General features: G+C 40.0%; 1 protein-coding gene across 1 annotated transcript in view; it reads left to right on the top strand.

The window, feature by feature from the left end:
- Positions 1-24745, top strand: part of GBF1 (golgi brefeldin A resistant guanine nucleotide exchange factor 1) — a 133987-nt gene that overhangs the window by 9610 nt on the left and 99632 nt on the right. The window contains 2 exon segments of the mRNA XM_003483549.4: positions 2921-3026; positions 6114-6180. Coding sequence (XP_003483597.2) covers positions 2931-3026; positions 6114-6180 — 163 coding nt within the window. The 5' untranslated portion in view covers positions 2921-2930.

Genomic DNA, 24745 nt, shown 5'->3' on the forward strand with positions numbered 1-24745 from the left:
CAGTGGGTTAACGATCCGGCGTTGCCGTGAGCTGTGGTGTAGGTTGCAGACACGGCTCGGATCCAGCGTTGCTGTGGCTCTGGCGTAGGCCGGTGGCTACAGCTCCGATTCAACCCCTAGCCTGGGAACCTCTATATGCTGCGGGAGCGGCCCAAGAAATAGCAACAACAACAACAACAACAAAAGACAAAAAAGACAAAAAAAAAAAAAATAAGTGTTGTCTTTTGTTGAGTTCCCTTGTGGATTGGGAGAGGTGTTATGTTCCTGAACAAAATTTGTACCAGTTCTTTTTACATTTATCATCGTGTTTTTCATCCTTCTTACTTTCTTGTACAAAATATGCAAACAGAGCTGCTTTCAGAGCACTTTTTTTCCCTCTATATCTCTGGCTCAGTTTTCTTTTAGATCCTGCTAAACTATAAATGCCTCAAGGCAAGAGATTATATCTCAACTCTTTCATCATTATTAATTTTTAATTTTATTGGTGGTACAGTAATATATTCTCCTTGTAAAAAGGTCAGCATTATACATGAGGCTAATATCTTCTGATTACACCCTGATTTCATAGTACTTTCTTTGGAGATAGCTATGGTTATTGAGTCTGGGGTTCATCTGCCCAGACCTTTTATTCTGTGTTTTCATATCTCTCTGTATACCTGTATAAAATACATTCAGTATAGTTAACTCACAAACATAATGTTTCAAGGGAAGAGGGCAAATTGCAGAAGATTACATACAACATGTAGCTATACAAATTGAACAAATATACAAAATGATATGTATTGTCTAAAGAACACATCAATGAAGTAAAAGTATAAAGCAACGTGAAAGTTTAATAAACATCAGATTTAGAATAGTGGGGCCTATAGATGAAAGAGAAGAAGATGTAATTAGGGCAGACACATCCTTCTGTTGTACTGTCCTTAATGTGGATACTGGCTATGATATTACTCTTTATATCTCACTGTATGTTAAATATTGCATTTTTTTTTTTTTTTGGTCTTTTCTAGGGTTGCACCCTCGGCATATGCAAGTTCCCAGGCTAGGGGTCAAATCAGAGCTGTAACTGCTGGCCTACACCACAGCCACAGCAATGCCGGATCCTTAACCCACTGAGCAGGGCCAGGGATCAAACCTGCGACTTGACGGATACTAGTCAGTTTCATTACCACTGAGCCACAACAGGAACTCCAAGTATTGCATATTTTTAAAAACAAAAATCTAGTATTTTGTGCAGGGTGGGTTGGTTGATTTTTATATAACTGGTAACATACATCCTTGTACTATATATATTTTTTTCATTCCATAATACGTCTGAGAGCTCTTCTGATGTCTTATTTGCTTTGTATCCTTAGCCATTCTGAAAGATGCCTTATGCATAGTAGGTGCTCATTCAGTAAATATTCCTGGAATTCCTTCCCTTACTCTGTTAGCCTTACTGTTTTGAGGTTCTTTGAGCCTGATCTAAATGTCTAGCTGTATGTCCCCCAACCCTGCTTTTTATTGCTTTCACTTTTGAACATTTTGTCTTTCTGAGAAAGGTTTCTAAATAACAGAATGTGATTGGATTACTGATTTTACATGCTCATAGGGTTTTCTCTATGCCAAGAAGAGTCTACCTTTTGGTCTGTTTATTAGAGATTTCCTGCTGTAAGCAAATGAACTTGACTTTTTGCACTTTTAAAAGATTGTATTACTGCTGCTGTCCATTTTTCTAGAGCTGACTTGGCAGAATGGATGCAGTCTATAAATTGACATCATAATTGTGGTTCCAAACCAAGGCTATTTTTCTTTTTTTTCCTTTGGACAGATTTTTTTTTTTTTTTAAATTAAAGTACAGGAGTTCCCATTGTGGCTCAGTGGTAATGAACCTGACTAGTATCCATGAAGACGTAGGTTCGATCTCTGGCTGTGCTCAATGGGTTAAGGATCCAGCATTGCCATGAGCTGTGGTATAGGTTGCAGATGTGGCTCAGATCTGGCATAGCTGTGGCAAAGGCTAGCAGCTAAAGCTCCAATTAAACCCCTAGCCTGGGAACTTCCATATATATGCCGAGTGTGTAGCCCTAAAAAGACCTAAATAAATAAATAAATAAATAGATTAATTAATTAAAGTATAGTTGATTTACAGTGTCATACCAATTTCTGCTGTACAACATAGTGACCCAGTCATACACACACACACACACACACACACACACACACACACACACACACACACACACATTCTTTTTCTCATATCATCTTCTATCATGTTCTATCCCAAGAGATTGGACATAGTTCCCTGTGCTGTGCAGTAGGACTTCATTGCTATTTTTTTCTTTTCTTTTCCTTTTTTTGGCTGCACCTGTGGCATGGGAAAGTTATGGGACCAGGGATCAAACCCAAGCCACAGCAGTGACAATGCCAGATTCTTAACCCACTGAGCGGGGCCAGGGATTGAACCTGCGTCCTCATGGATGCTAGTCAGGTTCGTCACCGATGAGCCATGATGGGAACTCCCTAACCTAAACTTTCATTATTACTTTATTGAGTTGTTAAAAAAGAACAAAGGGAAGATCTGAAATATTCTTTAACAAACTAGCAACACATGTATCTGCATATCTTAATGCCTCATAGGAGAGTTGTGAGTGACAAGACTAAAGAATCTGACATGCTTGTTAGAGACTGATGAGGTGCCTTTGAGGAATTTTCTGGTTTGATGCTTTTTGAGTTGTATGTTGAACTTCTAGAGACCTCCAGAAGAACCAGTTAGATTCATAACATAAGAAGGACTTCATCCCATCTCAATATTGCAAGTGGCAGTCTTGGTACTAAAAATTTAAAACAAAATTGTAACCTTATCAGGTGCTAATTTAAGCATGGGTATGCTCTTGGATAACCAAGTATTAACCAGCTTTTCTCTTAACTCTTTTGGTAGGTTTGCCAGGATGGTGGATAAAAATATTTACATCATTCAAGGGGAAATTAACATTGTGGTTGGGGCCATCAAACGAAATGCCCGATGGAGCACCCATACTCCACTGGTAAGTGGGGAATGGATAAAAAGCTTGGTCACTGAGTTGTTGTTGTGGGGGATCTGGTTAACATAGTAATCAATTTCATGGTAATAATGATAATAGGAGGTTTAACATAGTAATCAATTTCCTGGTAATAATGATAATAGGAGGAATTCAGAGTTGTTCTTGGTATCAAGGACCCTTCTATTTTATTTCTACTAGAGTCAAATTTACAAGCTGCCTTTTTTTTACCCCCTGGATCCCAAAAGATAATACCATTTTTCTTCTAGCTGTTTTCCTAAACTATTTAAGCTAGTACTTGGGATGTCTTTAATATGCCCAAACATGTCAGAAAGATTCCTTATTTTCTTTTTTTTTTTTTTTTTTTTTTTTGTCTTTTGTCTTTTTGTTGTTGTTGTTGTTGTTGTTGTTATTGTTGCTATTTCTTGGCCGCTCCACGGCATATGGAGATTCCAGCTAGGGTTGAATCGGAGCTGTAGCACCGCCTATGCCAGAGCCACAGCAACGCGGGATCCGAGCCGCGTCTGCAACCTACACACAGCTCACGCACGCCGGATCGTTAACCCACTGAGCAAGGGCAGGGATCGAACCCGCAACCTCATGGTTCCTAGTCGGATTCGTTAACCACTGCGCCACGACGGGAACTCCAGATTCCTTATTTTCTAATTCCCGAGAATTAGAATCTTCTAATTCATTTCAATTGTTTTTGGATTCATGGAGTATGGCTTGGTAATGGTATTCCTTGGGAATTCAGCAAGTTTTCACATAATAGAGCAGACCAGATCTTGCCAGTCAGATGGTAAGAAACTCACCTGTTAAAAAGCTGATTTCCTCTGTTGCATATGTATATTCAAGGATTTTTTTTTGTATGGTTGTATAAAAACAGTTTTTGGCATAATTATAAAAACAAGGTTAGATGTTTCCAACTTGGTGAATATGTATATGTGTTTAGGAATTTCTCATGTTCATTTGTAAAATTGGATTGTTTTAGAAGTAAGAATGGGAGTTCCTGTTGTGGCTCAGTGGTAATGAACCTGACTGGTATCTGTAAGGATGTGGGTTCAATCCCTGGCCCTTCTCAGTGGGTTAAGGATCCCGAGTTGCTGTGAGCTGTGGTGAAGATCACAGACTTGGCTTGGATCTAGCATTACTGTGGCTGTGGTGTAGGCCAGCAGCCGTAGCTCTGATTCGACCCCTAGTTTGGTCTTTTTAGGGATGCCTTGAGTGCATCCCTAAAAAGACCAAAAAAAAAAAAAAGAATGGAGTCAGAATGTCTTGGAATTGAATATTTGTGATTATATGATGAGTATGAAGAAAGAATAGATAGAATAATACAAGTGTCTTAGTCTGTTTGGGATGCTATAACCAAATACTGTAGACTGGGTAGTTTATAAACAACATAAATTTATTTCTGTGGGCTGGAAGTTCAGGAGCAGGATGTCATCATGCTCAGGTGAGGGACTTCAGGTCTCAGACTTTTTGTTGTATTCTCAAATGATGGAACAGGCAAGAGAGCTCTCTTGAACCTTTTAAATAAGAGCATTAATTCCATTCACGAAGGTGCTGCCCTCATGACCTACTCACCCACCTTAGAATTTCAACATTATAAATTTTGGGGGTTCGCAAATGTTCAGACCATAGCACATATAAAGGATTTAGCAATCTATAGTGGCTTGAATGTTATGGTCATGTTGTAGATTAAGATTAGTACTTCATGGAGTTCCCTTGTGGCACAGTGGGTTAAGAATATAGCATTTTGTCACTGCAGCAGCTTGGGTTGCTGCTATTGTGTGGGTTCGATTCCTGGCCCAGGATCTTTCACATGCTGCAGATGTGGCCAAAAAAAAATTAATACTTCAGGATTTATTATTTTAAGTAAGCCTAGAGTACTTCTATGAAATAAGGGATTAGGAAACTGGAAAAGTGAACCATGGCTAACTTTCTTTTCCTCAGAAGGCAAACTTATTGCATTTCCTGGTTGGATTCAGAGAAAGAGCCCTTGTTTTAGCCTTTATTTCCTTTTTCCTCTTGGTCTGCTAATGAATTTTTTTTTTTTTTTTTTTTTTTTTTGTCTTTTTGCTATTTCTTGGCTGCTCCCTCGGCATATGGAGGTTTCCAGGCTAGGGGTCTAATCGGAGCCGTAGCCACCGGCCTACGCCAGAGCCACAGCAACGCAGGATCCGAGCCACGTCTGCAACCTACACCACAGCTCACGGCAACGCCGGATCATTAACCCACTGAGCAAGGGCAGGGACCGAACCCGCAACCTCATGGTTCCTAGTTGGATTCGTTAACCACTGCGCCACGACAGGAACTCCTGAATTTTTTTTTTTAATAAAATGATTTTTTTTCCATTATAGCTGGTTTATAGTGTTCTCTCAATTTTCCACTGTACAGCATGGTGACCCAGTTATACATACATGTATACATTCTTTTTTCTCACATTATCAGGCTCCATCAATAGTGACTAGACATAAAGCAACAAAAATAAAAGTAAAAATAAACCAATGGGACCTAATCAAACTGACAAGCTTTTGCACAGCAAAGGAAATCAAAAAGAAAACAAAAAGACAATTTACAATATGGGAGAAAATAGTTTCAAATGATGCAACCGACAAGGGCTTAATCTCTAAAATATACAAACAGTTTATACAACTCAACAGCAAAAAAGCCAACAACCCAATTGAAAAATGGGCAAAAGACCTGAATAGACATTTCTTCAAGGAAGAGATGCTGATGGCCAACAAGCAGATGAAAAAATGCTCAACGTCACTGATTTTTTTTTTTTTTTTCTTTTTGCCATTGCTTGGGCTGCTCCTGCACGGCATATGGAGGTTCCCAGGCTAGGGTCAAATCAGAGCCGTAGCCACCTACCTACGCCAGAGCCACAGCAACCCGGGATCTGAGCTGCATCTGCAACCTACACCACAGCTCATGGCAACACCGAATCCTTAACCCACTGAGCAAAGCCAGGGATCGAACCTGCAACCTCATGGTTCCTAGTCAGATTCGTTAACCACTGAGCCACGATGGGAACTCCTCAACATCACTGATTATTAGAGAAATGAATTTTTAAAAATCTTTGTGTTACAGGATGAAGAACGAGATCCTCTACTGCATAGTTTCAGTCATCTAAAGGAGGTTTTAAACAATGTAACAGGTGAGTCCCGGTTTAAAAAAAAGAAAAAAATGTGTTTGATTTATTGCAAGGATGAGCAAATTTTTTCTGTAAAGGACTGTGTAATAAATATTTTAGACTTTGTGGGCCCTAGCAGCTGTCAGCTACTCAACTCTGCCACTGTAGCTCAAAAGTAGACCCATAATACTTAAATAAATGAGTGGTAAATAAAATTATCTATTGAAAAACTGGCTGCAAGCAATGTTTGGCCCATGGGTATAGTTTGCCTTGGTTTACTGTATTGCTGATCCTTCCTAGAGTTCCTACTATGGTGTCCCACTTTTAGTGAGGTATTAGTGTTCATGCAGGTATAAGCTTCATTTATTGTCTGAGTTATAAGTAAGTTATTTTGGCTACTTTTTGGTTTTAACTACTTTCTCTAACTTGTGTATGCTGTAAGATAGGAGATTGGTGATACAAGTGAAGTTTTTATTTTTATTTATTTTAATTTTTTTAAATTAAAAAACTGGCGGGGGGGTGGTGTTCCCATTGTGGCTCAGCAGAAACAAACCTGACCAGTATCTATGAGGATGCAGGTTTGATCCCTGGCCACACTCAGTGGGTTAAGGATCTGACATTGCTGTGAGCTGTGGTGTAGGTTGCAGATGCAGCTTGGATCCCGCATTGCTGTGGCTTTGGTGTAAGCCAACAATTGCAGCTCTGATTTTCCTCCTAGCCTAGGAACTCCCATGAGCCATAGGTGCACCCTTAAAAAGAAAAAAAAAAAAATTTGGTTGTTCCCATAACACGTGGAAGTTCCTGGGCCAGGGATTGAATCCGTGCCAGAGCAGTGACCCAAACCACAGCAGTGACAGTGCTGGATCCTTAACTGCTAAGCCAGCAGGGAACTCCACAACTGAAGTTTTTTTTTTCCCCTTTCCTATGACTGCACTTGAGGCACATGGAGGTTCCCAGGCCAGGGTTTGAATTGGAGCTGCAGCTGGGGCCTGCACCACAGCCACGGTAACACTGGATCTGAGCCGCATCTACAACCTATGCTGCAGCTTGTGGCAATGCTGGATCCTTAACCCACTGAGTGAGGCCAGGTATTGAACCTGCCTCCTCACAGAGACAGCATTGGATCCTTAACCCATGAGCCACAACAAGAACTCCACAAGTGAAGTTTTTAATACCTGCGACAAAACCCTTCTCTTATAGAAAATCATTGTTGGTTTTAGGTCCTTAGCTTTCTATAATGCAGATTTTTTAGTCTTAGCTTGTTCCCAGAATCTTTTGTGTCCCCCCTCACATTTTCCTAATCATGATTATTTTACATAATATTCATAGTTTAGAATTTTCAAAGCCACTTTCACATTTATTACCTTATTGAACTTGTTTTTTTCTTTTGGCCACACTTGCAGCATGCAGAACTTCCTGGGCCAGGGGTAGAACCAGTGCTACTGCAGTACCCAGAGTCACTGCAGTACCCAGAGCCACTGCACTGACAACACTGGGTCCTTAACCTGCTGAGCCACAAGGGAACACCTGATCTTTTCTTTCCACTTTTGTTTTATCTATCCATCTATCTATCTATCTATTTATTTTTGGCTGCCCCCGAGGCATATAGAGTTCCTGGACCAGGGACCAGATCCAAGCTGCAGTTGTAACCTGTGCCACAGCTGTGGTGATGCCAGATCCTTCAACCCACTGTGCCAGACCAGGGATCAAACTGGAACTGTGGAGACACCACTGATCCCATTGAGCCACAGCAGGAATTCCAATTGAGTAATTTTCCTGGTGGGGAACTTTATTTTTTCTTCTTCTAGTTTTATTGAATGTAATTGACCTACAGCGCTGTAAGTGTACATAGTGTTTTGACTTACCTGCATTATGAAATGATTACTGCAGTAAGATTAGTGAATATCTGTCATTTCATACAGATATAGAATTAAAGAAATAGAAAAAATATTTTTTCCTTGTGACGAGAACTCTGTGGATTTACTCTCAACAAGTTTCATATATAACACAGCAGCGTTAATTACATTTATCATGTCATAGATGATATCCCTAGTACTTATTTATCTTGTAACTGGAAGTTTGTACCTTTTGGCTACTTTCATCCAATTCTTCCTTCCCCCACCCACTGCCTCTTTGGTAACCACAAACCGGATCTCTTTTTCTGGGAGTTTGTTTTTGAAAAAAATAGAATTGACCTACAATACTATATTAGTTCCTGTTAAACAGTATTGTGATTTGCTATTTCTATACATTTCAAAGTGATCACCACAATAAACCTAGTTACTGTACTTTTACACAGTCCTGTGGGAGAGGCATGGCAGATGCTGTTCCTTTCTTATAAATGAAGTTAAAGCCAGAGATAGTTTAAGGATTTAGCTGAGGTCATACTGATCCTGAGAAGTGGGGTCACAGCTAAAATTCAGGCCCCTGACTCCCTGGTTTAGTGCCTTGTTCTATATTGCTTCTGTTCATATATTAGAGGAGAATGTACACAGGAAGTGCCTTATCTTCTGTATAAATGTGTCAAGGGAGGGGGAAAGTTTCAGTACTTGGGTGTTTCAAGGGGGAGATACAGAAAGGGAAAGCCTGAGAGCTGTGGTCCTTTGTTGACCTTAAAGGGCTTTTTCAGTGTATATCCCCGGAAAGGTTTTAGCTAGTAACATATCTAATACCACAGTTGGAATAGTTTTTAGGCTTCTGCAAGTTAAATAAATAATAAACAAACAAATACCCTCCTTTCATGAGAAATTTAGGAGATTATCTGGAGAAAAATTCCTTTTACTTTCCTAAACATGAGCTAAAGTTATCTAAGGATTCCCTACATGTTTCTTTACTCAGTTGAGAAGTGTTGGAAATGTTGGCCAAGAATGATCAAGTATAGAGGAGGTGGTTGTTAGCTAGTTAGCAGGACAAATGCTGCACCTAGGTGGCATGTTCTCATTTTATGTATGGCCTGTACTATAAGTGCCTTGGCTGCTTTAGAAAGTTGGCATCTTGCACAGATTTTTAAAACTTTTCAGATAAAGCTTACTCATCCCAGTTAAAAAGAGCTGTTAAGAGGATTAAACAAGTTAATACATTTGGAAACATTTGGTAAACATTTTATACGCAGCAAGGAATTATTGTTATAAGTGGTTGGGGACACCCTAAAATGGCTGAGGTCAGACTGGAGTCTTGTAGGCCTTTTGGGCACTCTGCAGACTTAGAGAAGCTGAGAAGGTGCTGCTGTCCTGACAGAGCCACATTTCCTGCTTGCCATCCAATCCATATCCCACATTTATTTTCTCCATTGGGACATATCCCAAGACTTCAGCTCAGTGACCATGTCTGTGGTAAGTAGGGCATTCCAGGATTTGGAGTTTCCAGGCCATCTAAGAGCTACCAAAACTGAGTTTGCTGCCTAATTTTCTTACATCTTTGGGTTAGGAATCCAGATTATCTACTGCTTGAAATTCATAAAACTGGAATAGGCTGAGGAGCCTGTTTTGTCAGTGGTACTAGGAACATAGCTAGATGTTGCCAAGCTTTCCCCTGGAGCAAGGAAGAAAGTGGTAGTATTTTCCAGGGGCCAATGGTTGTGGCAGATGTTGAAATGGTGCCTGCCAAGGTTGCCCATTGTTCTTTGGTTTTAGCATATTACCTGCCTGAGAAAATGGCAGAATGGACCTGAAATAGAGTATTTCATGGTTTTCTGATTGGTTCTGACACTACCCCCCCCCCCCCCGCCCCAAGTGCTGGCTTCCAGGAGCAGGTTTATGGGTCAACTGCCCCTGTGGTCCTGGACTCTGCAGTCCATGACCAATTTCTTGTTTCTTTTACTGAAACAAACAGATTTTTCTGATTGGCAGTGTCAGGAGGCCTGCTTTCTTGGAAGCCTGTTAATGGTCAGAGGCTGGGAAAGGGTTTTGAACTTGGAGAGAGAAACTGAAGGGACTGCCTGTGCTATGCCCCTGGGAATGGTGTACCACTTAGATTGGAGGAAGTATGGCAGGAATTCTAGGACTCCACTCAGTTTAACTCATGAAACTGAGTTGGGCTAGATCTCCTATTACAAAGAGTTTCTGTTTGTGCTTTTCTAGGCTCTGCTGACTTGGTTGGTGAAGGATATTTACTATTGGAAATAGGTGGTTCATTGGACATTGTGTCAACCAAGATGATTTTTTCCCCCTTTTCTTTAGGAAAAGAGAATGTTTTAAGGACATAAACACTACCTACTCCTCTAGGAGCATTATCTGAGCATCATGAAGGAAATAAATCCACTGTCTCTAGTAAATAAAGTTGGCTAAGGCCATACCAGTTATTCTCACAGACATTATCTCTGGACTACATTTTTTTTGCATTCAGTATTTGCCCCAAATGCATCAAAACTGCATACCCTATAGCATTTAGAGTAATAGGATATTCTAATATCAGATCTAAAGAGAGGGTTGCGCTGGGAAGGTGCGGCATGCCTGAGAGCAAAGTTTTTGCATATTGGTACTTTGGATAAAGCCACAGATCACCATCAGTGAGACTTGACTGCTGCTTTTCATTTGGTCTTTCAGTTCTCTTTGGAATCCTTTAGATTATTCTGAAGGAGTTAAATGTGTGGTCTCCAGGAGCTGGAAGTGGGCATGGGGAGTAACTGCTAATGGTTTTAGGGTTTCTTTTTGGGGTGATGAAAATGTTCTGAAATTAGATAATGATGATGATTGTACAACTTTGTGAATATACTAAAAACCGTTGAAGTGTATACTTTAAAAGGGTGAATTTTATGGCATGTAAATTATGTCTTACTAAAATAGCAAATGTATGCTAGAAAAGTGATGGTATTCACCAGTTCTTTATCAAGGTTAAGAGCCATGAAGGGGAGCTTCTGACCATGGTTGCTGCCGTGCTTTGAACCCATTGCCCAGCAAAGGCAGCATAAGGCTCTGTTCAGCCTCCAGGCTTAGTTTGTCCTTTTATGTCTCTCTCATTAACTCAAGAAGCACATGGTTTTTATATTTAAATTTATTCAAGCTGTAATCTTTGACATTTGAGTTAGCTTTTAGTACAGTTTTGCATTTATAGTAATATATATTATGTATTTTCTCTATCCCCAAAGAATCCATTTTAATCTTTTCCGGATGCAAATTTCAGGCTGTCTTGTCCCATCTCCCCTCTCTTGCTCTCTTTCCCCTCCCCCAATGGAGTGTGTTTGATCAGGTGTGGCAGGAATATCCACTGTCAAGCTGCGCCCTTTATATTAGTCAATATTATCCTTCTCCCCCCTCCCTGTCTGTCTGCCCCTTTGGGCTTTCCCAGTTGATTTATAATTTTGGAATTCTCATTGGAGTCTGTAATACAGTTTGTTCATTATTTAACCAAAACCTGTTTAATGAGCAGAGAGAGGCAATGTAAATGTTAGGCATGTTGCAGTGATGTACCTTTGTGCTTCTCAAAGCGGTGGGTAGTTAACTCTGTGCTGCCTGCAGGGCTGGGGTGTCCTGGCCTTAGGGGCAGAAGGACCACTGCCTCTCCCTTGCATTTGCCCAAGCCCTACCATGGGCTTAGGTTCCAAAGACATTTCCTTTTATCCTTCTAGAGATCTCGTTGGGGCTCTTGCATATTGGAGTTATCTCATATTTAGACTGGGTGATAAGGTCTGTGACATGGGATAGGGAGATGAAAGGGAAAGTAAAATATCAGGATACTTGAAACTGCTCTTAGTTTTAGGTCTGTAGAGAGTAGTCAGTTTAGAAGAATCTTCTAGCCAGCATAATCTCTGGTCTTGGATTTCTTTGTTCCCAGACTAGACAAGTCCTTGTAAGCCTCTTAGTACACTTCATCCAGTATACCTCATGGAAAGGGCTCTAGTGAGTTTGTGATTTGGATATGGTCATTTGCCTCCAGATTTAGGCTACCTTTGTCCTTGGTCTTTAAACTTAGATCTTTACAAAGAGATTCATTTCCAGAAAATTTTGGTTTAAAGCCCTGAGAGAACAGTCTAAAAATACCATAACCAGAATCTTCTCTTAAGGAATCACCTCTTAATAACTTTAAAACCTCAGGGACAGGACTTGAGGAAGCCCTTTTAGTGGTGTGTGTGTTGGGGTGGTGGTAGTGGTGGGGAGGACAGTGAGTTTACCTTTAGAGATATAACCCCAGACCGGCCTTTTTAATTCTGGGGACCTGTGAGGATTAGGGGTATTTAGCATAAGACTAAGGTGGTCTTGAAGCTCGGTATAAGCACGTGTATTAACTATGAAACTGTTCTAGCTGCTTGGAACTTTTCTTTCTGAGATTCACTAGGATTTGGATTCCTTCAGGGTCTAGCTTACTGAATTGCTTCTAACCAATATTTATTGAATATCTGCTATGTTCTAGGCATTTTGCTTAGGTACTTAGGTATTGGGTGTATAATGACAAAATTCCTGCCCTCATAGCCACTGATTTTTAAGACTAGTGGCTCTAGCTGACTACTCCAGGGCTAACCTTTGTGGCCTCTACTCTGTGCCATGTGGTCCCCTATCAGTCATGGAACGGATGATAGTCAATGAGAGCAATCTGTTGCCATCTTTTTTTATTCTCTCTCTTTCCTTTGCTAACACATAAGCCAAATAAATGAACAGAAATTTACTTCATACATTTGCTTAGTTGGCTTTCTCATGTAAAGCTGTTCTAGCCAGAGTTGAGAGATTCCCAAAGACATTGGTGGGTTATATATTGTAACTCTGAGGGATAGGATATTTCTTTACTGTGCTTAACCTGGACAGCAAGGTATGGTGTGCTTGAGTTTAAGAGGGAGAAGCAGGTGCTTGGAGTGAGTGGATGTATCAGGAGTTTATTTAAATATAGTTTATCCTGTACAAACACACCTGTAGGGTGCTGTCTGTCTCAAGCTTTGTGAATTCAGGGTCTGAGCTAGGAGGTTTGAATCCCTGTAACCTCCAGAGGTTTGCAGAGAACATTTAAACAGAGTCTGGAAACCAGTCTGGGAGGAACTATGCTTAACACCTGTCTGGGTTAGGCCTTCGAAATAGAAGTGAAATCATTCGAGGATGCCTCGTACCTTAAGTTTAATCTATTTCAACTGAAACATGGGGATGTGTAGGAAAGAGATTTTAATAGTCACTGTCAGGAAGAAGGTTTAGTAAGGATACATTATTTGAAAAAAGATTTTACTGTTAGAGCTGTCATCTCCCATACTGATTTTTTTTAATTTTTATTTTTTGCTGCACTCATGGCATGTAGATGTTCCTGGACCAGGGATTGAGCCCAAAGTTGCATCCTATACCGCAGTTGAGGCAATGCTGGATCCTTAACCTGCTGTGCCACATGAGACTTCTGTACTGATTAAATGCATTATTTCATTTTTCCTTTAGCAGCTTGTAATTTGGGGAGTAATAGAGTAAGTAATATATCATTACTAATCAGCACAAGAAGAAGGTTGAATGAGTCACTAGCTTTGACCCACTTGGAAGTGGGCTGGTGAATTTTTCAAGGCCTAAGTGGAGAATAAATAACCAAGTATGATAAAGTTTGGCAGACAAATTCATGTAATAGGCTGAGTGTTGGAAGAGGCAAGGTTTGGGCATACTTTTATAAGTATCTATTTCCTTTGTCCTTTTTGACTTCTTTGTTCTATAATAAAACATATGACTATATTAGTTAGGAAATTATTGAGCAACATCTTAGGATATGACTTGAATTTGAGTTAGCCTGACTTTGACACCTTGGAATCTTGGTAGCTTGGTAGCCCTTGGACTTGTGCGCATTTGAGTACAGTTGGGGAAAATAAAGGTACTGTGATTCTTTTCCTCCAGGAAATATTCAAATCAATAAGATGGCTCCTTGGAGTTCCTGTTGTGGTGCAGCGGAAATGGATCCAACTAGGAACCATGAGGTTGCCAGTTCAATCCCTGGCCTAGCTCAGTGGGTTGAGGATCTGGCGTTGCAGTGGGCTGTGGTGTACGTCGCAGACACGGTTCAGATCTCATGTTGCTGTAGCTCTGATTGGACCCCTAGCCTGGGAACCTCCATATGCTGTGGGTGATGCCCTAAAAAGAAAAAAAAAAAAAAAGAAAAAAGAAAAGGCTTCTATACACCTGTTTTTGATGATTTGATTTTGTCACTTCTTTTTACTGAGACTTTTCCCAAATGATCCAAACCCTCTTCATTTGACATTTATAAACCAGGAAGTTCTTCTAAACATTTGTTTGCCCTCAAGATTAGAAAATGAAGGCTTTCTTTTTTTTTAGGTCTGCACCCACAGCATATGGAAGTTCCTAGGCTAGAGGTCGAATCAGAGCTGCAGCTGCCAGCCTATACCACAGCCACAGCAACTCAGGTTCTGAGCTGCAGTCTTCAACCTGTGCTGCGGCTCACAGCAATGCCGTATCCTTAACCCACTGAGCAGGGCCAAGGATCAAACTCCCTTCCTCATGGATACTAGTTGGGTTCATTACCACTGAGCCACAATGGGAACTCCAGAAAAGGAAGACTTTCTTGAGAAGAAGCATTTCTGCATAGTTTGGCACCTTATTGTCCAGCTCTTTCTTTTCGCTCCCTAATACTCAAACACTCTTAGCCATCAGTACTAGTCTCCTGGCATATTTCCCACTACTTGTATCTGAAAGGAAGTGTGGGAAAAAGGGCTGTGGGTGTGGCCGTAAAAAGACAGGAAAAAAAAAAAAAGCAGAGACACAGGAACCTAATTTTCTAGTAGAGTTTAGGCGACAGGGTGGTAGTGTAGTTTGTCATGGGCATCAGTGTTGCTAGTATTGCTTTCATTGATATTGTCCTCTTTAGTGCAGCCACCTCTTGAGACCTGAAATTTCTCTCTGGGTATGTGCCCCACTTGCCATGACAGCAGAAAGATGAGTAAAAAGAGGGAAAGCCAGCTGCTGCTTTGTTTTTAACAAGGAGACGGGCAGAGTCCCTCCTTCTTTTCCACCCACTCAAATTCAAGGCAGGTGCCAAGAGTTTCAGAAGAAGCCAAATGTTTGAATTTCAATTTTTTTTTTTTTTTTTTTGGCTTTTTGGGGCTGCACCTGCATCATATGGAGTTTCCTAGGCTAGGGGTTGAATTGGAGCTGTAGCTGCTGGCCTACACCACAGCCACAGGCAACACAGGATCTGAGCCACATCTGCAACCTACACCACAGCTCACGTCAACGCCAGATCCTTAACCCACTGAGCAAGGTCAGGGGTTGAACCTGCATCCTCATGGATGCCAGTCAGATTCGTTAGCTGCTGAGCCACTACGGGAATTCCTCAATGTGCAGTTTTGATTAGGAGCAGTAGTAGAGAATTATTTGTCTCAGCCTTGCCTTCTCTAACCACTTGTGTATGCTCATGGATGCTCAGTTGCTCCCCCCAGTTTCTAAAATGATATTAGATATGTTTATGGAAGGGTGAGCGCATTTGTCTTTGCTCTTCTGACACCCATTAGAAGATAGAGCAGGGTATAGAGCAAAATGAAAATTAGATGATTTTAGCTCAGATCACCTCCTTAAGGTGGTGGATAGAGAGCAGGAACTACCTTAATATCTCGGTTTTGCTTCTGGAAACCAGGAGACAAGATGCTCCTTAACAATTTTGAGGCCTTTGTTTGTTTACTTTGGTCTTTGGAGAGCTGAAGAACTTAGATGGACAAGCACTCCTGGCTGTCTGTTGGCTTGCTTCTCATTACATGCTTTTTCTGGTACTACTGTTACTACCGTAGGTTGAGTTGTGAAGGGCTGCCACATGTGCACATATCACAACTGACCTTTCCTTGTTCCACGCTTGTTGAGCGATTACTTGCCCTTTTGTAGAACTCACATTATTGCCTTATATTTCTGGCCCAATGTGAAGTGGGGCATCCAGGAAGTGGCCTGATAGACTGTACATCAGAGGGCAATAAATTGGCATTTGATTTGGTGGAAAGGCAGGGCCAGATGTCATTTGGGAGCAAGGGTTTTTCTGCAGTCAGCCATGTAGCCTGCTTCCAGGTGTCCTGGAAAGCAGCTTGGGAACTGGAGGCTAAGGGTACTTGGGGACGTTAACTGGGGAGGAAGAGGATCAAAAGGACTTTAATGTTATCTGTGATGGGCCTTAATGTTATCTGTTGGGAAAAGTCCTCTAAAAATAGAGGAACAAATGAAATTTCCCTGACACTGGTAGGAATTTTTCTACTAATTTTTTTCCTTTCCAAGTAAAGTGAGTTATTACTTGGCAGAAAAACATAAAACTTAGGAGACTGGGAGTTCCCGTCGTGGCGCAGTGGTTAACGAATCCGACTAGGAACCATGAGGTTGCGGGTTCGATCCCTGCCCTTGCTCAGTGGGTTAATGATCCGGCGTTGCCGTGAGCTGTGGTGTAGGTTGCAGATGCGGCTCGGATCCCGCATTGCTGTGGCTCTGGTGTAGGCCGATGGCTACAGCTCTGATTAGACCCCTAGCCTGGGAACCTCCATATGCCGCAGGAGTGGCCCAAAGAAATAGCAAAAAGACAAAAAAAAAAACAAAAAAAAAAAAAACTTAGGAGACTCTTGACAAAGGGTTGCAGAATAAGAAAGCCTCATTGCGCATGAACTTTTTCATGAAGGTTCATTCTTTTCTTTGGGCAAACAGCAGGTTTAAGAAGACTGGCTCCAAACTGATAATAAAGTGAGAGCTAAGATAATACTATGACTGCCTTACAGTGGGCTAGAGTGATATCTTCAGAATGCAGGTTCCATTCTATTAATGGATTATGATATCATTTTAAAGGGTTGCACAGCATTTTTTCCTTTAATTTTTGGTATGAAAATTTTCAAACATAACAAAATTGAGATAATTTCACGGTGACCACCTAATACATCCCACATTTAAGTATCAAAATTATTAATATTTAGCCATATTGCTTTATCCATATCTATATATATGTGTGTGTGTTCTTTTTCATACACCATTTGAAAATAAGTTGCAGACATGTTGACATTTCAGCATACATCATAAATAAGGACATTCTCCTACATGATCATAGTACTATTATCACACCTAAGAAACTTAAAAATAATTTACCAATATTAACTAATATCCAGTACACATATTGAAATTTCCTGTTTGTTCCCAAACTGCCTTTTATAACTATAGCTGGTTTCACAAACAAAAATCCAGGCAAAATTCTCATTTCATTAGGTAGTTATATCTCTTTAGACTTTAACAATCTAATACAGTTTTCTCCATTTGTTTTTTTTTTTTTTTCCTCTTGGCATTAAGTTTTTTTTTTTTTTAGTTAGTGTATAGTTGCTTTACAATGTTTTGTTTGTTTCAGGTATATAGCAAAGTGATTCAGTTATACATATACATATATTCATTCTTTTTCAGATTCTTTTCCCATATAGGTTATTACAGAATATTGAGTAGAGTTCCCTATGCTGTATGGTAGGTCCTTTTTGGTTATCTATTTTATACATAGTAATGTGTATATGTTAATCCCAAACTCCTAATTTACACCCCTCATTTCCCCTTTGATAACATTAGTTTGATTTGAAATCTGTGAATCTGTTTCTGTTTTGTAAATAAGTTTATTAGATTCCATATATAAGCAATGTGTAATATTTATCTTTGTCTCATGTACTTAGTATGATAATCTCTAGGTCCATCGTGTTGCTGCAAATGTCATTGTTTCATTCTTTTTTATGGCTGAGTAGTATTCCATTGTATTTATGTACTACATCTTCTTTATCCATTCCTCTATTGATGGACATTTAGATTGCTTCCATGTCTTGGCTATTATAAATACGGCTACGGTGAACATTAGGGCTAATCTATCTTTTTGAATTATGGTTTTTCTCCAAATATATGCCTAGGAGTGGGTTGCTGGATCATATGGTAGTTCTAATTTAAATTTTTTAATTGGCATTGACTCTTCGAAGAGATCAGGCCATTAATCTTTAGAATGTTCTACATTCTGGATTTGTCGGTGTCACTTAACTTGTTCCTCTATCTCATATGTTTCCATCCTCGAAGTTGGGATTAAAAGCTTGATTTGATTCAGATTAAATATTTTTGGCAAGAATACTTCCTAGGTGCTATTGTGTACTTCATATTATGTCACCACAGGAGGGCACATACTGTCAGATTGTCCCACTGTTGGTAGTGTTAAATTTGATTACTTGCTTCTGGTGGTGACTACTATGTCTCCTCATGGTAAAATAAATTTGTTTTTCTCTTTGCGATTAGTAGATCATCTGTAAAGTAATAATTTGGCAATTGTGACTATCCTATTCTCTGATCTTTTATCTAATGATCATCCACTGATGAATTTTTGCCAGAATCATTTATTTCACTGGAGGAGGGGGATTGCAGAATGATGATTTCTATTTATTTTTATTTTTGCCTTTTTTTTTTTTTTTTTTTTTGGTTTTTTAGGGCCACACCAGAGGCTGTATATAGAGGTTCCCAGGCTAGGGGTCCAATTGGAGCTGAAGCCACTGACCTATGCCACAGCCACAGCAACTCGGGAACTCCTATTTTTGTCTTTTTAGGGCCATACATGCAGCATGTGTAAGTTCCCAGTCTGGAGGTCGAATCAGAGCCACAACTGCTGGCCTCTGCCACAGCTACAGCAGCACCAGGTCTGAGCCACGTTTGTGACCTGCACCACAGCTCATGGCAGCACTGGATCGTTTAACCCACTGAGCGAGGCCAAGGATAGAACCCACATCCTCATGGATACTAGTTGGGTTTGTCACCACTGAGCCACAATGGGAACTCCCAGAATGATGATTTCTAATTCTGTAATTCTATATTATTAGCTGGCATTATCTAGAATAGATTTCTTTCATTAATTAGAGAATGAACCAGTTTCTTCTAAAAAGGCAAGGAAAATGCCTCCTTCCCTTAAATTGCCAATTTTCAGAGTAAGGAGTTAGTATAATAATGATTACCTGTAGTGGCAAGTGAGGAATTTTCCCCCCTTTGGAGGAGGGGGAATGTGAATTTTTATTTATCCAATATTTACAGTTAATTACATTTATGATTACTTTTGGTGCTCACGTAATTCCAAATTTGGCCGATGAATGCCTCTTCAAACTAGTTCCTTTGATATGCCCTTTTGAGCACTTTGCTTTCTGGTATAAGATATGGGCATTAAAAAGAATAGAACAGAAATTATCAGGGAGTTCCTGTTGTGGCTCAGTGGTTAACGAATCTGACTAGGAACCATGAGAATGCAGGTTTGATCCCTGGCCTTGCCCAGTGGGTTAAGGGTCTGGCATTGCTGTGAGCTGTGGTGTAGGTGCAAATGTGGCTCGGATTCTCGAGTTGCTGCGACTGTGGTATAGGCCGGTGGCTATAGCTCTGATTCAACCCCTAGCTTGGGAACCTCCATATGCTGTGGGTGCAGCCCTAAAAAGACCCCCCCCCCAAAAAAAAGAGTCAAAAGAGTGTTGAGACAGGGTACCTCTTCCTCCCCATTCTTGGCACTCTGTGAAGTGGCTTAGTCCCCTTGACCTTTGGGAACCAGCGGACTTTTTATCTGGATTTCACCCCTATCAACTTTGGTTTCAGTATGGCAGTTCTTTCCATCTATCTACTATCTATCTTTATTCATTCATTTATTTACTTAAAGATCTGCTATTACATACTTTCTTTTCTCCTCCAGTTTTATTGAGATATAATTGACATATAACATTATGTAAGTTTAAGATGTACAGTGTGATGATTTGAAATCACACATATTTCGCAAAATGATTACCACAATAAGGTCAATTAACATATCCATCACCTCACATAATTACAGTTTCTATGTGAATTGAGAACACTTAAGACCTACTGTCTTAGCAACTTTCAAGTTTATAATACATTATTGTCAACTATAGTCAAATGCTGTGTATTAGATCCCCAGAACTTACTCATCTTTTTTTTCTTCTTTTTAATGGCCATACCTGCAGCATATGGAAGTTCCGGGCTAGGGGTCAAATCAGAGCTGCAGCTGCAGGCCTACAGCACAGCCACAGCAACACCAGATTCAAACCTCATCTATAACCTACACTGCAGCTCACAGCAGTGCCAGATCCTTAACCCATTGACTGAGGGAAGGGATCAAACCAGCATCCTCATGGATACTAGTCAAGTTCTTAAACCACTGAGCTGCAACGGGAACTCATCTTATAACTGATGTTTATATACTCTGATCAACATCTTCCCATTCCCACCATCTCCCAGCCCCTTAGCAATCATCATTCTACATTCTGTTTCTATGAATTTGTGTTTTTTTTTTAGATCTCATGTGTAAATGAGATTACGCATTATTGATCTTCTTCTCTCTGACTTATTTCAATTCGCATAACATCCTCAAGGTTCATCCATGTTGTTGCGAATGGCAGAATTTCCTTTTTTTGGTTTATGGCTGAAGAAGTTATGTTTATATGGGTGCTTCTCCCTGGATGAATCAACTTTTGCAAGGTAGAGATTAATTTGAGACCATTTAAATCAGAACAGTCCTGGAGAATAAGTATTCTTCCCCTAGGAAATAAGGATTGTGTATGTAATTGTGACTGACTAGTCACTTTGCACCTTTTACCTTATCTCATAAAAGGTGATGTTAAGCTGATTGTTCAGGAAAGGGGGATAACATCATGTTAGACATGGCCTGGCCGTCCTTTTGAGTTCTTTTGGTGGGTCAAGGCGTCATTTTTGTTGGTAAGACTCCAAAATAACATCTTATCCAGGAACTTTGCTCTGGGCAGAAATTCTTTCACATATTAAGTCAACAAATATTTCTTATGTACTTACTGTGTGCCAGATACTGAATTAGGTATTAGGGACCTAGTTTTCAAGGAGACTAACAGAGTTCCTGTCCTCATAAAGTTTATGGTCTAGTGGGCTGGTGATTTGAGAAGTTCTGGAATTTAAGTGGACAGCTGGGCTCTGGTTTGAAGTCTGCCCAGCTTCCACATTTGACCTCAGAAAATTGTTGTATGCGGTAGTGTGCTGAAAGAGGTTCTAGGATAATCAGAACAATAGCAGTGGTGTTTGTCTGTGTTATCTATCCTACTCCCATTCTCTACCCTAGCCCTGGCTGCCTGGCAGTAACTGTGTACCTGGCAGTTTCATTAGCTGCTTTAGGGCTTTGGATGTCTTAGAGCTCGATTAGTCTATTTACATTCATCTTTGATTAATTAGTCTATACATCTCAGAGCTGAAATGAGTAAAGCTGTACTGCAGGATAAGATATCAATGGCTGATTGCCTTTTCTGATCAAAGTCACCTAGTGGTTAAGGATCTGGCATTGTCACTGCTTTGCGGCAGTTTCGATCTCTAGCCTGGAAACTCCCACATGCCGCAGGTTTAGCCATTTAAAAAAAAAAAAGTTAACTTCTAATAAAATTTAGCTCTCAGGCTTGGGCTTCTAACACAGTTAGGATTCTGAAGACTGGGGGCATGAAACAAAGATTTTAATAACTATTGAACTAAGGTGCTAAAAGAATGAGGAAAGTTTTTTTTTTTTTTTTTTTTCCTTTTAAGGCCATACCTACGGCATAAGTTCCTGGACCAGGGGTAGAATTAGATCTGCAGCTGCCAGCCTACGCCACAGCCACAGCAACACTAAATCTGAGCCACAACTGTGACCTCTGAGGATGCAGGTTTGATCCCTGGCCTTGCTCAGAGGGTTAAGGATCTGGCGTTGCCGTGAGCTGTGGTGTAGATGCAGCTCGAATCTGATGTTGCTGTAGCTGTGGTGTAGGCTGGCAGCTTCAGCTCTGATTCGACCCTTAGCCTGGGAACCTCCTCCATATGCCACGGGTGTGGCCCTAAAAAGACAAAAAAAAAAAAAAAAAAAAAAAAAGTTGCCCTTGAGAACCTTGGGTCCTCAGAGAGAATGCTCTTTAGAAATGTTCTTTATCCTTAGGAATAGTATTCCTAGGATTTTCAAGGGTGGAAAAATATAGTGAGGCAGTAAAGCAATTAAACAGTAGTTAAGAGCTTTCTAAAAGAGAAAGTTGGAGTACAAATATATTCCACAAAAGACCTGTGATTTGCTTGATAGCTTATTGTGTTTAAAGTACAGTCCTTTCTCCTTTGCCTCTTTTTTTCTGGGATAAGTGTACATCCAAGGTACATTGTTAATACCTACTACAGACAAATGCTTTTGTAACCAGAGCCCAGTGTCTTTGGCAGAGGATCCTGGTTCCCTCTGGCTCAAGAGGAAGATCTTGGTTCAGCCCACCTGGAAAGAAGCATTGTGCGGAAAGTAGTCAAGGGAAAGTGGATTTCTGTTACCAGAATCCAAATTTGGCTCATTAATCCTCCCAAGTGAGCCCAAGATTAGCATCTTAATCAGTCTCATTTCAGAGGTTTTAAAGACTTACTCTGTTCTCTAGGTTCTTTATAAGAAAGGAAATGAGCAGTGGCTGCATTTGGTAGAACTCTTCAGTATTTAGAAATTGGGAGCTCTTGCCAGGATCCTAAGTGGTCCTAAGTAGGCTACACCTCAAGGGTCAGCAAAACTGGCTTGTGTACATGCAGTAACACAAGGCAGAGAGTGGGAAATATTTATATTAGTAATAGTCTTACTCTAAAAGCTGCAAAGAAAGAAGAAAGTTGGCTTGGTCCCCTACCGGAGGTTGTTTTAGTGCTATCTAGAATGTAAGCTCATCCCCATTTCGTCTTTACCTAATTGGTGTCAGGACATTTAATCAGGTCAACTGATGGTGAATTCTTTTGAATTTTCTTTCTTTCTTTCTTTTTTTTTTTTTAAAGCTTGTCCAGGGCATATGGAGTTCCTAGGCCAGGGATCAGATCCAGGTTGCAGTTGAGACCTATGCTGCAGCTTCGGCAGTGCAGGATCTTTAACCCACTGTGGTGGGCCAAGGATGGAACCTGCGTCTCAGCGCTCCAGAGGCACCCACAATCCTGTTGCGCCACAGTGAGAACTCCTGAATTTTGGTCTTGAAGTAATTTTAAACTTACAGAAATGGTGTGAGAATAATACAGAGGTCCTCCATATACCCTTTTGCTACTTGGTTATCGTTATTATTTTTGTCTTTGGTTTTTTTAACGGCTGCACCTGTGGCATGTGGGGGTTCCCAGGCTAGGGACTGAATCGGAGCTGCAGTTGCCATCCTGCTCCAAAGCCACAGCAACTTGGGATCTGAGCCACATCTGTGACCTACACCACAGCTCACAGCAATGTCAGATCTTGTTAACGCACTGATTGGGGGCAGGGGTTGAACCCGAATCCTCATGGATACTAGTTGGGTTCTTTACTGCTGAGCCACCCCAGGGACTTTGCTGCTTGTTTTTATTATTCCCTTTCTTTCTATATACACACACATACATATAATATATATGTTTTTTTCTAAACCATTTGAGAGTAGGTTATATACATCATGACCTTTTTATCCCTTAATACTTCAGTGTATATTTCTTAAGAACAAGGATGTTTTCTTACATAATATTTAGTACAGTAATCAAATTCAAGAAATTTAACATTGATGTATGCTTTACTATTCATATCCCAATTCTATCCATTTTCCCAATAATAAACTTTTTAGTTTTTTCCCTTTCAGTTAAGGGTCACATATTGTATTTAGTTGTCATGTTTCTTTAGTCTCCTTTATTCTAAAAGAGTTCTTCAGTCTTTATTTGTCTTTCATGACATTACATTTTTAGTGAATATCAGCCAGTTTTTTCTTTTCTTTTTTTTTTTTTTTGAAATTGTTCCTCATTTGGATTTGCCTAGTGTTTCCTCATTGTGATTCAGGGTATATGTGTCTGGCATGAATCTGTATGCCGCTGCTGATAATAGTGTCCTTCTCAGTATAGCATGTGTGGAGATACCCCTCACTGATGATATTAATTTTGATCACTTTGTCAAGGTGTTACTTTGTTTCTCTACTAGATAACTGTCATCTTATTGGAACTCATAAGCAGTCTGTGGGGAGACACATTAAAACCTTATTTTACTCCTCATTCCACTTTTCCCCCATGATTTATTATACACTGATGATTCTTGCCAGAACCGTTTTCAGGTTGCAGTGATGGAACACTTTGAGCGATTATTTAAAATACCTGTTCTTAAAGGATTTGGTCTTAGTGTGGAAAGAAAATGTGAATTTTCTTCCTAGCTTGCTTGTGTTGAGTTTCTCTTCTTTTTAAGAAACACAAGTATGTGCATGCCCTCAAGGTCTATATTTCTTTGTAGCTTTGGTGGTTTTTTTTTTTTTTTTAAATAGAGTTCTTTTGAAAATTGGGAAAAGGTTTATCTCAATGAGGCTCGACTGAGGGTTTGGTGATTTCCTAGTATACGGCAACATTACCCAGTGGAATTTGTTCTCTACTCAACCAATAGCATAAATGCTTCTCCTTTAAGCCAGACTGGGGACAAACATGTGAAACTGATTCCCTTCTCTTTTTTTTTCTTTCTCCTTTCTCCTTTCTTTTAATAAGCGAGATAGCAATATGAATTCATCATCCTGTTTCAGCTTTTATTTTCAAATCTATTTAATAAGTTTGGTTGGGCTCATTAAGAACTTTTTAAAACCTATAACATTCAGAAATGCCCATCATCCAGGAGCTTTAAGAGGAATGCTTTTATTTTATTTTTTTGTCTTTTTTTTTTTTTTTTTTTTTTTTTTTAAGGCCACACATGA

This window comes from Sus scrofa, chromosome 14, assembly GCF_000003025.6.
Source record: "Sus scrofa isolate TJ Tabasco breed Duroc chromosome 14, Sscrofa11.1, whole genome shotgun sequence".
In the NCBI taxonomy this organism is placed as follows: Eukaryota; Metazoa; Chordata; class Mammalia; order Artiodactyla; family Suidae; genus Sus; species Sus scrofa.